Raw genomic sequence first — 16,297 nt, forward strand, 5'->3', positions numbered from 1 at the left:
TCTCTGCTCCTGTCCGGTGTTTGTGGTATGGAAATGTCTGGTGTCTCTTACATCTGTTTAAGGTATTGGCAGAACAGAGGACAAAGTTAAGTTAAGGGAAAAAAAATTAGGACCAGGGAATCGAGAGGTGTGTATCTGACCTGTTTAAAGTAGATCCTTCAATTCAGCTCCCTGGAACTCACAAGAATTCTTTGGGTTTGTGAAAACAGAAGTTTTAGACATATACATTGTATAAACAGTAGCATGTTTATGTCAGAATGACATAATGTGACAGATGTTTTTGCACAATGAAAAGTATTTTTAAGACTATGGAAGGCAGCATGAGAGAAAAATTTGATAACTTGTATTTGTCCTCACACCTTTATAACTTGTAGGTCTTGTATTTTACTGAAATTTGTTTGGTGAGGTTGTCCTTTTAAACTGACAAAACCTCTTTTTGCTTCTGGACCTCCACGGGAATGGGAACGCCCCTGAAGATGCTCAGGTCTCTGCGCACCTTAGCCTCCCCTAGGCCTCTGGTCTCACATCACGCACAGTGCTCTCCAGCCCTGCCCTGACAGCTGACTGATGGTCTCTTTCAGAGATCACACGGACTTTCTCTCTCCCACACTTGTGCTGGGACAGAGTCTGACGTTCAAAAAGGCAGAAGAGAGTGCAAGCAGAAAGACCACAAGTTGGAGGCCAGGCTAGGCTACATAGTGAGGTTCTGTTTCAAAAATTGAAAGGAAGAGGCTGGAGCTATGGCTCACTGGTTAAGAGCACTGACTGCTTTTGCAGAGGACCCAGGTTCAATTCCCAGCACCCACACGACAGCTCATTAATGTCCGTAATTCCAGTTCCAGAGGACCCAACACCCATGGCAAAACACCAATCAACGCACATAATAAAAATAAATTAAAAAAATAAATTGAGAGGAAGGAAGGAAAGAAGGAAGGAGAAAGAAGAAAGGAGGGTTGGGATGGGAGAAGGATAAGAAAGAAATCAAGACCCGTAGGACAAGTTGAGGCAAACTGAATGTGGCAGCAGATTTGTTCCAGGAAACAGCGCACACACATTCCAACTCTGGCTGCCCAGAAACAGTGGCTCCACTGTTGCAAGGCCTGAGTTTCGGAGGGAGGAAAGAACAAGTGGGATGAGCAGCAGGGAGCACTGCCATGGCCCCGCCCCAGGCAGGACTGCCGTGGCCCCGCCCAGGAAGCACTGCCGTGGCCCCGCCCCAGGCAGCAGTCTACCGGGTAGGTGGCCCCAGTGACTGCTATGAGGATATGAGACGATCCCAGCAACCAGCAGAAGGAACCCAAGTTCAAGGCTGGCCTGGACCAGACTGGGGAGTACAAGGCCAGCTGGGGCAACTTTGTGAAACGTGTCTCAAAATAAAATAAACCTGGGATGTAGATGGGCGGTAAGGCTTAGCATGCTGAGCCCTGGGAGCCATGCTCAGCACAGGCGGAGGGGCAGAAATAAGGTTCCCACTGGAGCTATCTGTTACCTATGCCATGTCAGGGGTCCTGAGAACCCTGCTGTTCTGTTGACAGGTGACTGCCATCTCGTGCTTCCTGTCATATGACTTCATTCTTACGAGATTTTAAACACTTTTTCATATATACACATCTTAGGAGGATGTGGTGGCACAGGCCTTTATTCTAGCATCTGGAGGCAGAGGTAGGAGGATCTCTATGAGTTCAAGGCCAGCCTGGTCTCCATAGACAATTACAGGACAGCTAAAGTTACATAGTGAAATCCTGTCTCAAAAAACCCCACGTTTCATTTAATTGCTTTTACTTTTTAGTGTTTTATATAGAACTTTCCATATTAGGTTTCTATGTTAATGTTATAGTAATATACATAAAATTCACACATTAAACTCCTAATAGAGTAATGTGTAATAAAGCGTTCATAGTACATGTGGACAAAATTACGTGTGATATAAAGACATCCCTCTAGAAGTGGCGCAGATACAATCTATTGGGGAAGGGAAGCAGCTGGGTAGGGTGTGGGGATGCCGGCCTGAGGTGTTGATCACGTGCTCATTCCATGGAGAAGAGTTCAAAGGCCCGCTGCTGGTAATTCTCATGGTAAGGGGCTATATAAAACCAGCCTGTGCCTGGCCCCACACCGAGGTTTGGTATGTGGCTGGCAGCCCACTTCCTCGTGAAACAGAGTGTGAGCTTCTATAGAGGAAGGTGCCAGTGCCAGACTCTCCCCTGAGCTGAGCTGTGGATGGACTAAGCTGAGTCCAGGAAGGTCAGAGTGTACATCCCTGGCAGTTTCCTCCTCCTGACCTTCCAGGAGAATCTTCTTCCCCGAGGGGCAGGGCTGCCTTTCTCTCGGTGATGGTTGCTTTGCAAAGGGCCTTTCCCTAAGGTGCTCTCACCCTCCAGGAAATTGTGCAAAACCCAGAATTCATTCTTGGAGGAGCCACCAGGACTGACATCTGCCAAGGGGAGCTGGGTAAGTAGAGAGGAGAGGGGACGACAGGAGATGCCACTTAAGTGCCAGAGTCAGAACAGCACAGGCCCCTTGGGATCAGGGCACAGGGCTGGGTAGAACAAGGCCACCACCCTGACCACTCCCTCCCTAGTCTTCAGCTTCCTTCCCCACAGGGAGTCCAGTGACCTCCCCACACTGCCACTCCTGCTTTTCTGGTATGTAGTGCTTGGGCTCTGGGCTTATCCAGAAGTTTCCAGAGAGTTGAGCCTCCCCTTAAAGCAGCACCTGATTCAGAGGCTCCCAGCCCTTCAGCTCCTCATGGTCACCACATGGTTTCATAGCTCACTGACGCCTGCACCGTGAACATATGCACCTGCCAGATACACTCCCTAAGACTGCACACTGTTGTTCCTCTTCCCAGACACCTCCCCAAGACTGCAGATCAGGAAACTGAGGCAAGGGAACCAAGCAATATGTCCAAGGTCATGAATGACAGCCGGCATTCAGATTGCAAAGCCATTTGTCTACAGAAACCTCGCTTCTGGCTATTACACCACAGTGACTTTCAGGCTCAGAGTGGGAAGTCAGTCCAGTGCATCAAGAGTTAGGGCAAAACTTACCCTTGCTGGATATGTGAAAAACAAACACATCATAGAATCTGCTAAAGAAGGAAGCATGGCTTGTGTATATTGAGCTACTCAGAGCCCAGGCTGTCACTGTGATCCTTGTGGTTATAGCACTGGAATCTCAGTGCCTTCACTGAGTTTCTTTACATAGAATCCCAAAGCCAGATGCTCAAACTGGTGACATTAGACTAGATTGAGAAAGATAGATAGATAGATAGATAGATAGATAGATAGAATATGTAGATGATAGATTGAAGATAGATAATAGACAATAGATAGATGATAAATCGAAGACATAATATATATAGGTAAACTATAAAAGATAGTCAATATATAACAAGTAGATAGATGATAGCTAACAGATAGATGGTAGATAATAGATATACAAGATTGATAATACAGATAGATGATAGAAAAATAGATGATGATATACCATACAAAATCGATAAATCATACATAAATAAATGTACAGATATGCTATATGATTGACAGATGATAGATAGTACAATTGATAGATGATGGATGGTCAATGAATGGACGGATAGAAGAATGATGGACAGGTCAATGTTGCGTGGGTAGATTACTGATGGATTAGTGACAGGCAGATGAAGGTGAGCAGACGGATGATGGCTAGAGGTGGCTGAGTGGGAGATGAGTAGATGATGTATAAACGATACATAGATGGACGGGTGATAGATGGATAGATGAATGACGGATGGATGGAGAGACTGCTATAAGTCAAGACCAGTCTAGGCTACATAACAGGGTCCAGTTCAGCCTGGTATATAGAATGAGAAAAGATCAAGAAAGGAAAAAAGAAGAAGAAAAGGAGAAGGGAAGAAAGGAAGGAAGAAGGGAGAAAGGAAAGCAAAGGAGCCTCCTTGGAGCTGTTGGTGCTCAGAGCTGAGCCAAGCCTGGTCTAGCAGAGGCAGTAGCCCAGGATTGCAGCAGACACCACTCGGTTGTTTCCGAGACCCCTTCCCCACCCTGACTCCAGAGCTACTGTGACACATCACGCAGCTCTAGGTCCTTATGAAGATGAGGTGCGAACACTCAGCAAATGCTGTCCCAGTATCTAGGAGGCACACAGAGCGCGGTAGAAGAGCAGGCTGGACAGGCGGAGGGGACAGAGGGATTCGCTGTCATTCTGTCTTTAGAAAAGCAGAAGTGTGTCTCCATACCCCTCGGGAATTGACTCCTGAGAATCAGCAGCAGAAAGTCTGATGCCTATGTGACCTTCACTCTGCAGGAGACTGCTGGCTCCTGGCAGCCATTGCCTCCCTAACCCTCAACCAGAAAGCACTGGCCAGGGTGGTTCCCCAGGACCAAGGCTTTGGCTCTGGCTATGCTGGGATATTTCACTTCCAGGTAAGGAAAGCCTGAGCCTTTGGGTTTGTTTCGGGGGAGGAGGCCCAGGAGAAAGCGTGTGCAGCTTTGTACTGTTGGCAGCTCTGGGAGCTGTGTGGTAGTGTGCATGAGTCCTAGTGTGAACCGTGGGAATCTTCTGCGGGGATTTCTAGAGGCAGCAAGCAGAATGAAAGGAGAAGCACACAGTGTCCTCAGGGAAACCTGGCTGCTCCTCTGGGGAGCAGAGCCGCTCCCTTTACTGAGGAAGTGCAGTTGGGGAGCTGTTGGATGGAGGCTTTCAAAGAGAAAACTGAGAAAAAAGGTCACACAATCCATGACCTTATGTGACAGCTGATGGTGAAGCTTGTCCCAGGAGTCTGATTCCTATTGTTGTCTTGCTTCCTCTGCCGATCTCTCTCCATCTAGGTAAGCACACGTGTAATACACAAATGAGCACAATGTACAAACATGTTCATAGGTGTATAGACTCGAATATGTGTGTATACCTACCTGCATTCATAAACACACACACACGCACTAACATGCCTGTGCAAAGACACACATGCTTCTATACATGCAGGCAACGCACGTCCTTGCATTATCATACCTGTGGACTCACACACGGTGCACCCACATAGATGTGCTAGCTCACATATATGCGCACTCACACATGCGCGCACATGCACGCACACACACACATATTCACCCACACATTCACATATACACATTCTGTCCCTCACACAATCACACATGTGCTCACCCTCTGTACTGGTTTTTTTCCATCTCTGTGATAGAACCTTTTGATGGAAAAGTAACCCAGAGGAGGAAAGGGTTTATTCAGCTTATACTTTCAGGTCATGGTTCTTCACTGAGGGGAAGTCAGGGCAGGAACCCGAGCAGATACCACGGAGCAATGGTTTGCTCACTAGCGCATGCTAATGGTCTTACATAGGGCAGGACTGTCTGCTGAGGGTGGGGCCCCCACAGTGAGCTGAGCTCTCCCACATCAGCTTTCAGTCAAGTCAAGCTCTCAGACACGGCCACAGGTCAACCCAATCTGGCCATTCCTCAACTGCCATGCCCTGAGATGACTCCAAGCTGGGTCAGGCTGACAGTTGATGCCAACTAGGACACCCACACAATGCACATTTAAGGGTATACACACATGGATTAACTCACAAGTGCATGTACATGAATGAACACACGCTTCATGCATGCACATAAACACTCACAGACATGTTCATAAACGTAAGTATGTATATGGGTACTCAAGCCCATAAATGCTTATGTTCACACATGCATGCACCAAAACAGACTCTCAGATGCATTACCCATATGACCCTCATTTCTACATGCGTGGCACATAGGAAAACCAAGTCCATACACATCATGTTGGAGCTCTGTCTATGAACCAAGTGGGACTATGCGGGTTGGAAATTATGGGATAATGAATGGCCAGAACAAGGTGGAAGTGTACACAGAGATGAGCTGTGCACAAACAGAGCTGAGCCCATACATCACTCTCCCCTGCCCACCTAACCTGGTGTCCTATGGAGAAGATGTGTTAGCTCAGAACACAGACGTGTCTGTTGTGACTGATTCCTCGCCCACTTCCATGGTGACACAGTCCTGGAATTGAATTTTATGGTGGATGAAAGCCCAGTATATGCCTGAATTTGGACAAATCCAGGTAGCCTTGCTGTGACACCTGGGTTACCCTGCTATGACACCCAGTTGACTTTGCCACAACATTCACGTGGCCCTGCATGACACCAGATAAGATTCTCCTTGGAGCACAAGGGAAGTTTGCTCAGAGGGAGGACCCATGGGGTGAGCATTTACCACGGGGGCCACACCTTGGGACTCACCCTTGTCTCCTCATCTTGCCCTGGCACCAGTTCTGGCAGCACAGCGAGTGGCTGGATGTCGTGATCGATGACCGCCTGCCCACCTTCAGGGACCGCCTGGTCTTCCTCCATTCTGCTGACCACAATGAGTTCTGGAGTGCACTGCTGGAGAAAGCCTACGCCAAGTGAGTGGGGCTCCCGCCTCCCGCTCCTGGAGGCCCAGGCCCCTCCCCTCACAGGGACGCTTGGTGGAGAAACTGTGATGTGGTTAGTAAGGAAGAGCGCTCGCTGTCTGTCAGGGACTTGGACCACTAGGCCATGCCATGGCCGAGACATTTCCAGCCTCAAGCAAGGCGGCTTCATGTCTCCTCCGTCTTCCTGAATCACTGGTCTGGCCTTGGGAATGCTGGCAGAAGAGGCACTGGGGGCCGGGCCCACATAGGACAATGGTTCTTCAGGGGTTTGCCACAGCTCAGGTATGTGGTTTTAAACCACAGAAGTGGAAAGACAGCAGCAGTCCCTGACAAGTACTCATTTCCTTCCTTTTAAAACTTGTTACAAAATGTTCCTGACATAAGGTTTCCCATTTCAATATTTTGAGAGCATAGTTCCATGGCATTAACACACTCATTTGTCATGTGACCATTACACATGCATTCACAGAACTGTTCACCTTGCAGAACTAAAACCCAGTCCCTAACAGACACTGACACTCCGGTCCCACCCCTTCCAGCATCGCTTGGCACTGTCCACTTCCTGTCTCTGTGATCGAACCAGTCCAGAGATTTCACATATGTGGAGATAGCACATTCGCTTCTAATCCCTAGCCAGATGGTCCCAATTCCCTCAGACCTCCAGTTCCAGGCTGCGATTCAAAGGTCCAATCACATCCCAAATGTGTGAAATGAACCTCGATTGAGCAGTGGAGAAGACAATAGATGCCTCACTCACCCCAGAAACACACGCCTGAGAGAGTAAGGCACTAACTCTGGTAGATAAAGTCACATCTCTTGGGCACAGGCAGGCAAGCCTGATGCAGCGATCCACAGTGACGGGCAGAACAATCGATGAGACGTATGTCAGGTTAGAGAAAAGCCGGACGCCAGCCTTCGGAGGGCGAGGTTACCCACCAGTGCGTAAGGACCTATAACATATATGGACAAAGGGAGCTGGAGCACAGGGTCGATTGCTCCCATCAGAGGTAGCGGTGAGAAGTGTGTGTGTATAAATGTAAGTTATACATGCAAATACAAAATGCTAGGTTGGCCATGAATGGCTGTAAGCCCAGTGCTGTAGGGAACAGGGGCAGGAAGGTTTCTGGAGTTTGCTGGCCATTGTCCTAGCTCCAGGCTCAGTGAAAGACCTTGTAAGGGAACAAGGAGGAGAGTGGTAGACATGACACACACAACCCTCTCCTGACCTCTGTGTGTGCACGCAGGCATATGCATCCATACACAAACGTGCACATACACAACACCTGCTCACATACATTTACACACACACACACATTTCAAGAAGAAGCTGGGCATGGTAATAAATGCCTTTTTTTTTTTTTTTTTTTTTTTTTTTTTGGTTTTTCGAGACAGGGTTTCTCTGCAGCTTTAGAGCCTGTCCTGGAACTAGGTCTTGTAGACCAGGCTGGCCTCGAACTCAGAGATCCGCCTGCCTCTGCCTCCCGAGTGCTGGGATTAAAGGGGTAATAAATGCCTTTAACCCCAGCTCTGGAAACTGAGGTAGGAGGATCACCATAAGCTTGAGCCCAGTCTGGCCTGCATAACAAGTTTCAGGCTAGCCAGGATATATAGCAATATTGTGTCTTAAGTTTTTTTTTTTTCAATTAGAAGCTGAATGTGGTAACTTACTCCTACAGTCTTAAAAATGGGGAATCTGAGACAGAAGGATTGCTATGAGTTTGAGGCCCACTTGGTCTATGGAATCAGGGCCTGTCTCAACAAAGAACAATAAAAAACAAGGCCCGTTGTGGAATATTTGTTTGACTATATAACAATGTGCTGCATTTTTTTTAACTGTGTAAAGATGTGTTGCTGTTTTATCTTGCCTGCCTAAAGGCTCCTGATTAATCTAATAAAAAAATTGAATGATCAATACAGAGGGAGGAGATATAGGTGGAACTTCCAGGCTGGGCAAGTAAGTAGAAGGAGGAATTTAGGCTTGGGAAAGAAAGAAAAGAAATGCCAGGGAGACTCCAGGGGCCAGCCAGACACAGAGGAAGCAGGAAAGTGGGAATATAGAATAAGAGAAAGGTTAAAAAAAAATCCGAGGCAAAATGTAGATGAATAGAAACAGGATAAATTAAATTTAAAAAGCTAGTGGGACAAGCCTAAGCTAAGATCGAGCATTCATAATTAATACGTCTCTGTGTCTTTATTGGGGAGCTGGTTGGCAGTCCAAAGAAAATTCCAGCTACAAATCTCAGCACTTAGGAGGCTAAGGCAGAACAAACAAAAAAGCGGGCAGTTTAAACACACAAAGCATGCTCAGCAGGAAGACTGTGGGAGAGCTCCACAGACTCCCCCCCTTGCCAGCCTCGGTTGCTCAGCTGGCTGGTGCCCAGGGCTTGCCCCACTACCAACCACTGCCTTTCCTCATAGAGTCCAGCTTGCGCTCTGCAGACTGAGCAAACCCTCTCCCTGTCCCTTCACCCCCTCAAATAATCCACTCTTCCATCGTTGTAGGCTTAACGGGAGTTATGAGGCACTGAAGGGGGGCAGCACCATGGAGGCCATGGAAGACTTCACTGGGGGTGTGGCCGAGACCTTCCAAATGCGAGAAGCACCTGAGGACTTCTATGATATTCTGGAGAAGGCCTTGAAGCGTGGTTCCTTGCTGGGCTGCTCCATAGATGTAAGTGGCTGGCCGGCTGTCTAAGCACCGACAGACAGAAATGGCAACCCAGAAGGGACTTGAGTATCTGGAAGGTGGCCATCTTTAATTAACACACAAGGTGGTAGAACACTTGCCTGGCTTGCGGGCAGCCCTGGGACCCGTCTCCAGCATTGTATAAAAGAGACTGGGGAGACACAGCTGTGACTCCCAGCACTCAGGAGAAGGTGGCAGGAGGGTTAGAAGTTCAAAGTCATCTTCCACTCCATAACCGGAGGACAGGCTGGAATACGCCAGATTGTCTCAAACAAATAAGCAAATGCAAGCTTTTATTTAATGCTTGTTGGGTTGCAAAAGGCAAATATCCCTGCAGCCAAGTGAGGCTGCTTAGATGTGAGGTCTGGAAGCGCGGGGTCTGTGTTTCCTGTCAAACCCAGGGCTGCTTCCCCAGCGGCACAGCAGCCAGGGCGCTGGCTGTGCTCAATGTCAGTGCTGTCACGCTGCTGCCCATCAATGCTGATGTCATCCCACCAAAGGAACCCTCCGGTGTGCTTTTCTGAAATGTGTTCCTTTTACTTTCTATGCCATGAAAAAAAAAAGCCACCAGATAGAAAGCCAACAGCATTTTTCTAATTCCTCTATGCAGTAGGATACATATGTAGGTATAATTTCATACCCTCTGTTTTTGAAAGCTACTCAAGTTCCCCTTTCTTTTTGGATTAACTATAAAAATCTGGGTTTTTTTTTTTTTTTTGGTAAACACTTCTCCTGCAGATTCATGTTTTGTGACCAAATCACGTCACCAGGGTGATGTCATAGTGTCTGTGTCACTGTGGGTGCCATTTACCCATCTATAACCAGGGTGGCTAGTTTCTGTTTGGAGATAGAAAAGTAAACTCATTTCAGTCTTTGGGGTCATCATTCCTTCTCCCCTCCCGCCCCTGACACCCTGGGAAGAGATTGGTCTTGCTGTCTATCACTGATGAACCTACTAGGGCATCCTGCACTCCCAACTTCTAAGACTTGTATACATGGTTGCCCTAACGGAACTGAGGACTGGGATGTGCGAGCTGGGCATAGGGCTGGGGCTAGGGCTGATCCGGGGAGTCCGGGTCAGAGGATGGGTATGACCCTCTGTTCTTCCTTTGTTCTAGATCCTGGATGCCTCTGAATCTGAAGCCCGCACACCTTTTGGTCTCATTAAGGGCCATGCCTACACTGTGACCGGGCTGGACCAGGTAGGAGTGGGGCCCACTTCAGGAGACTGAGGTCAGGAAACAGGACAACACCCATCTTCAGATTTGCTGTGAGCTGAGAACAAACTACCTAACCCAGGTGGGCTGGGGTGAAACGCAGCAGGCAGGAACCAGAGAGCAGGCAGGTGATCTCACTCTGAACTCACCATTTGGGAATTGCCGTTGATCTGAGTTTATGGTTCTTTGGTTGGTTGGTTGCTTGCTTGCTTGGTTTTTGGAGACAGGGTTTCTCTGTGTAACAGCCCTGACTGTCCTAGAACTTGCTCTGTAGACCAGACTGGCCTCAAACTCACAGAGATCCACTTGCTTTCTGCATTCTGTCCACACACAAGGTGCTTGCTCGTTTCTGAACGTGGGATTTCTGACAAGAGTTGGCTTGTGTGATTACAGAGCTGTGAGCTCCTGAACTACTGAGGCTTGAATTGTTTCCTTTTTTCTTGTCTGAGATAGAATCTCACGTACTCTAGGCTGGCCCTGGACTTGTTATCTTGTCAGAGATGGTCTTGAAGTTTTGGTCCTCCTGCTTCTACCACCCAAGTGCCTCAATGATAAGACTACAGGTGCGTGCCACCACACCTGGTTTCTGTGGTGCTGGGATCAAACTCAGGGCTCTGTGCATGCTAAGCAAGCTCTACCAACTGAGATGCATTCCTGGCTTATTTGGATTGTTCTCACATGTCAAAATACAACTCTCATTCAGCACGTGACAACGAACTGATAGCTAAGATTTCTGGTTAGTTGATGCCTCCAAGCCTCTAGATCCTTTCTCAGAGTCTCCAGAGTCTCCCTTTCCTACCAAGGCCCCAGGAATGGCTGACTTGCCTCCTACTGGCTCAGGTTTACCCACACGGACACCAAGAAGAATCTTCTCTTGACCAAAGCTGGAGAATGCTGTATGTGAGGTGCAGAATTCTTCATTTATTGTTGTTTCTTAACCTCCTAGCATGTAGTATTATGATCTAATTAAACTCCCAATACACAGAATTACAGCCTAATTGAACACTGGGAGCAGGCAGTTACTTCATGAACTTCTGAGGACGGCTATGCATCATTCCCCGGGCAGATACTAAAGGGCGCACATATGGGACCTAGGATCTTTGGGGACTCTAGCCTAATGGGAAACTCACTCATGTGGAGATGGAGCGTTTTCCTATTAACTAGATTCCCTTCACAGATATGGCATGGCCGTTCTACAAAGGATGGTTCAGTATTCTTTTCAGAAAGAAAGTTCCAAGAGCTCATTAAGAATGGATGAGTCGAACCTGGCGGTGGCGCACGCCTTTAATCCCAGCACTTGGGAGGCAGAGGAAGGTGGATCTCTGTGATCTTGAGGCCAGCCTGGTGTACAAGAACTAGTTCCAGGACAGGCTCTAAAGTTACAGAGAAACACTGTCTCGAACAACCAAAAAAAAAAAAAAAAAGGATGAGTTGGCACTGGAGGGAGGGATGGCTCAGTGCTCAGTGGTTAAGAGCACTGGCTGCTCCTCCAGAGGACCCAGATTCAATTCCCCAGCAGCCACATGGCAGCTTACAGTGGCCTGTAACTCCAGTTCCAGGGGATCCAACATCCTTACCCAGACATACATGCCATACACACAGGCAAAACACAATGCACATAAAAATAAACAAATCATTTAAAAAGTTTAAAGAAAAATGCTAGTACTTATTTTTTTTTAAAAAAAAAGTGAAGGAGCTGGAGAGATGGCTCAGAGGTTAAGAGCACTGCCTGCTCTTCCAAAGGTCCTGAGTTCAATTCCCAGCAACCACATGGTGGCTCACAACCATCTGTAATGAGGTCTGGTGCCCTCTTCTGGCCTTCAGGCAGACACACAGACAGAATATTGTATACATAATAAATAAATATTTTTTTTAAAAAAGTGAAATCTGCCTACCCAGTCAGGCAATAGTGGCATGCATACATTTTTAATCCCAGCACTTGAGAGGCAGAGGCATCTCTGAGTGGATCTCTGAGTTCAAGGCCAGCATTCCAGGACAGCCTGGTCTACAGAGCTAGTTTCAAGACAGAGAAGCCCTGTCTTGAAAACAAACAAACAAAAAGAACGGATAAGTCAAGGCCGGCAAAAGGGCTTAGCAAGTAAAAGCCCTTGCCACACAAACAGCCCATTGACAAGTGAATCCATCTGCCAGCTCCCATGGTGGATGGAGAAAATCCGCTCTCAAAAGTTGTCTCTGACCTCCACATGTGCACCGTGGTATTCCCGTGTCTGCACACAGAGACACACACACACACCAAGAATAAAATAAAGCATAAAACAAATGGATGGGCCATCTGGGGTAGCATTGCACATCTGCTACCCCAGCACCCTGTTACTCCAGCAACGGGAGGCTGATGCCAGCCTGGGTTACACAGCAAGCTCCAGAGGAGCCTGGGTGCTTCGTGAGACTCTGTCTCAAAAAAAAAAAAAAAAAATGAATTTCTCACCAGGCCTGGTGGTGCAGGCTTATAATCCTAGTACTTAGGAAGCTAGGGAAGGAGTGTGGGAAATCGGAGGCTAGGATATAGAGAAACCTGTCTCAGAAAAGCAGAGAGTGGGCCTGAAAGAAGACAGGCATTTGGGCAGCACATCTCCAGTGTGTTTTACCCACGAGTCTGAATAATGTCGCCACACATAGAAACGGGCCGGAATCTCATGGATGACTAAAGCCAAGGTCAGGCTCATCACATGGTTTCCTTGATGCTTTTTCCTTTGAGGTAAACTTCCAAGGCCGGAGAATCAAGCTCATCAGAGTCCGAAACCCTTGGGGCCAGGTGGAGTGGACTGGGCGCTGGAGCGACAGGTGAGAGGCTCCATTCCTTCTCCGCGGCCAGCTCCATGTGTCTGGAGACCTGTGCAGAACTCCCTGGTTCTTCCCTTCAGGCCTCACTTAGGATACCCATGTCAAACTTGGTCCTGGATAAACAACTCTCAGGATAGCTCTTTCACCGCCACGCAGTCACATTTGCGGATAGTTACTGCCACTGGGGTGTCAAGAAGGACTTTGACTCCAGTTACCGGAATCCATGTATGCATGTGTGCGTGGGTGAGGGTGTATGGGTGTTTGAGGCTGGGAATCCCTGAAACACTGCCAAACAGGTCACTCTACGGCTCTTTCTGGTAGTCAATGATCTCTGGTGAAAGCCCACAGAGCAACAAAAGTAGAACAGGAAATTGGCCCATTACTAGACTCTGATAATTTGAAAAGGCTGGCTTTCCAGGCTGTCCCCACCAGTCCCAGGGACAGTGATCAGGTGACTGGGAATTGAGAAGACGCAGTCTCTCCATACCCCTGCAAGACTCTTGTGCTGCTGGCCCACATTTGCCCTTTTCAGCTATCAAGGAGACTGGCTAGGAAGGATTTGGACCCAGATTGCAAAGGAAGGGCAAGATGGGCCTCCCTCTGCTGGTGGAAATGGGGAGAACTGAGACAGAGCGAGACCTGAATTAACAAGACTGACATTGAAAACTAGAATTAACATGAGTTGCAGAATCAGTCTATAAAAGGAAGCTGCCATTTTCCCCTTCTGAAACTCGAGCTGAAGGAGAAACAGAGGCTGCCGTTGGAGAAGGACAGAGCCTGTCTGCCCACAGAGCAGGTGGCATGGGGTCCTATGCTGCCACCTCAAAGGCCTTGCTCAGCTGCCCATCATTGAATGCAACCCACTTTAAAGAAGATAACTCAGCAACTCAACAGGACCCTTAGTTCTCTCTTCTGTCCTGTTGGGGCCCTCCCTGGATGCCATGAGCCCTGCCTAGACCTGCCACACAGTCACCAAACCACAGCAGAAGTGATGGATGAGATTTAAATGACAGCCTTCCCCTTTACCTGAGGTCTCACCATCCAGAGTTTCAATTAAATATGGCCAACTGGGGTTTGAAAACACAGTATCATGTGGGAAATTCATCTAAATATCGACTGTCCAGAATAATATTAGCTATCACGTCGTTCCCAGTGGTGTGATGAGTTCTACACTATATACACCACTGTGTTGTGGCTATTGCAGTGTGTGTTCAGGTAACCTTATTCTACTTGATGATAACCCCAAGTGCAAGAGTAGTGGCACTGGCCTCTTAGACCAGAGGAATCAGAAAATGCAACCTTCGTGTGAAAATATAAAAGTGCTTGCCTTAATTAGGAAAGAAACGCAGTATAGGTTGGGATTTCTAAGATCTACAGGATAATTAGAGCAATAGATGATAGATAAATAATAGATAGGTAGATAGATGATAGATAGATAGATGATAGATAGATAGATAGATAGATAGATAGATAGATAGATGATAGATAGATAGATAGATGATAGATAGATAGATGATAGATAGATAGATAGATAGATAGATGATAGATAGATGATAGATAGATAGATAGATAGACAGATGATAGATAGATAGATAGATAGATAGATAGATAGATAGATAGATAGATAGATAGATAGATGATAGTATATGTTTGATGGTGGTGAATGGGTTGATGGATAGATGAGGGGTGAATGGATGCTGGATAAATTGTTGGGTTAGATAATGATAGAATGATAGATGAATGAATGCACTGATGATGGGTAATGGACAAAGATATTAATGTATGGATGCATAGATGATTGATGGATGTATAGATGATGGACAGATTGGTAGATGATGGGTTAAAATGAGTGTACAGGTGGCTGATGGGTGTGTGGGTAGATGAATGGATTGGCAGATAGAGAGATGACGGTAATAAGTGGATGGGTAGATAACTGATGGCTGGATAGACAGATGGAGGTTGAAGAATGCGTGCACAGATGATGGATGAGTAGAGCAAAGGAAGATGGGTAGATAGACGATGGATTAGTGGGTGGGTCCATGATGGATGGGTGGGTGATGTGTGAATGCACGGATGGAAAGAGGATAAATAAATAATATAGGTGGATCAGACAGATATAGATAGATAACACATTCACACAACATTTGTCACACCGTGTGACAGAACCATGTGTGGATTGCCCTACTTTAGTATTAGACATTGCTGCTAAATGCTTCCTGTGTTTATTTAGAAACCAAGCTTTCACCATCAGTGTATATATAAGAAAACATGTATAGGACCCTGTTCTCATGGATTTGCCAGCCCTTGGGGATCCCAGAACCTACCCAAGGAAGGCTAGGGAGCCTGTTGGTTAGAAGACAGTGAGGGAATCCAACACACACAGCACTGAGACCGGAATGCCAAGCTTGAGCAAGGGTGTTGGCGTTTCTCCTTGGCAGCTCTTCTGAGAGTGAGTTCTAGGTCTACTTGAGCCTTCCAGTTGGGGCCTGAGGTTGGGCTCAGCCACAGAAGATCCCTCCTGAGTTTCTGGTAACGTAAGGGAGGCACTTGGTATTTCAAATGGCAACCACAGGAGTTAGAAGCACTACCCTCTGACAGTTTATAGACAAGGAGGGCTTTGGCTTGTTCCAGGCCACAGGCAGGCTGTGGGTTAGGGACATGCATGAACCGCGACCTCCAGCTGGGCTACTGTGTCAGTTCCTTGTGACTGGCCCACAATGACCTATGAAGGGACTGCCTACCAACAATACCTTCTAGCCATCGTCACATGGTCACTCTGGAGCCAGCGGTGAGCTGGCCTCATGTCCCTGGGCCCAGTGAGCCTCACTAAGCAGGATATGATCCCTACATTAGGCATGTCTGGTTTGGTGTAACTCCAGGGTGGTGGCCCTGAACCCAGGCTGAACTGTACAGGGCTCTGATCTTTCAGCTCCCTCGAGTGGCGCTCTGTGAACCTGGAGGAGCAGAAGCGCCTGGGTCACTCTGCTCTTGACGATGGAGAGTTTTGGTAATGTTGTCCAATTGGGGTCATGTATCCAACAACCACCCCTCTTTCTCCCTTTCCTTCTTCATCCCCTTCCCTCTGTCTTTCTCCCTGTCTCCATCCTTCTGGGAGGGACCCCAGGAGTGTTCCCCTCCCCAGGAAGAG

The 16,297-nt window shown here is 47.5% G+C and overlaps 1 protein-coding gene across 3 annotated transcripts in view; it reads left to right on the forward strand.

Annotated features, from left to right (window-relative positions):
• Positions 1-16,297, forward strand: part of Capn9 (calpain 9) — a 36,369-nt gene that overhangs the window by 6,403 nt on the left and 13,669 nt on the right. For all 3 annotated transcript variants that reach the window (XM_038312613.2, XM_038312615.2, XM_038312614.2), the window contains exons 3-9: positions 2,382-2,451; positions 4,306-4,424; positions 6,302-6,435; positions 8,947-9,115; positions 10,249-10,332; positions 13,064-13,149; positions 16,079-16,156. In XM_038312613.2, coding sequence (XP_038168541.1) covers positions 2,382-2,451; positions 4,306-4,424; positions 6,302-6,435; positions 8,947-9,115; positions 10,249-10,332; positions 13,064-13,149; positions 16,079-16,156 — 740 coding nt within the window. The remainder of the gene's footprint in view (positions 1-2,381; positions 2,452-4,305; positions 4,425-6,301; positions 6,436-8,946; positions 9,116-10,248; positions 10,333-13,063; positions 13,150-16,078; positions 16,157-16,297) is intronic.

This window comes from Arvicola amphibius, chromosome 15 (assembly GCF_903992535.2).
Source record: "Arvicola amphibius chromosome 15, mArvAmp1.2, whole genome shotgun sequence".
In the NCBI taxonomy this organism is placed as follows: Eukaryota; Metazoa; Chordata; class Mammalia; order Rodentia; family Cricetidae; genus Arvicola; species Arvicola amphibius.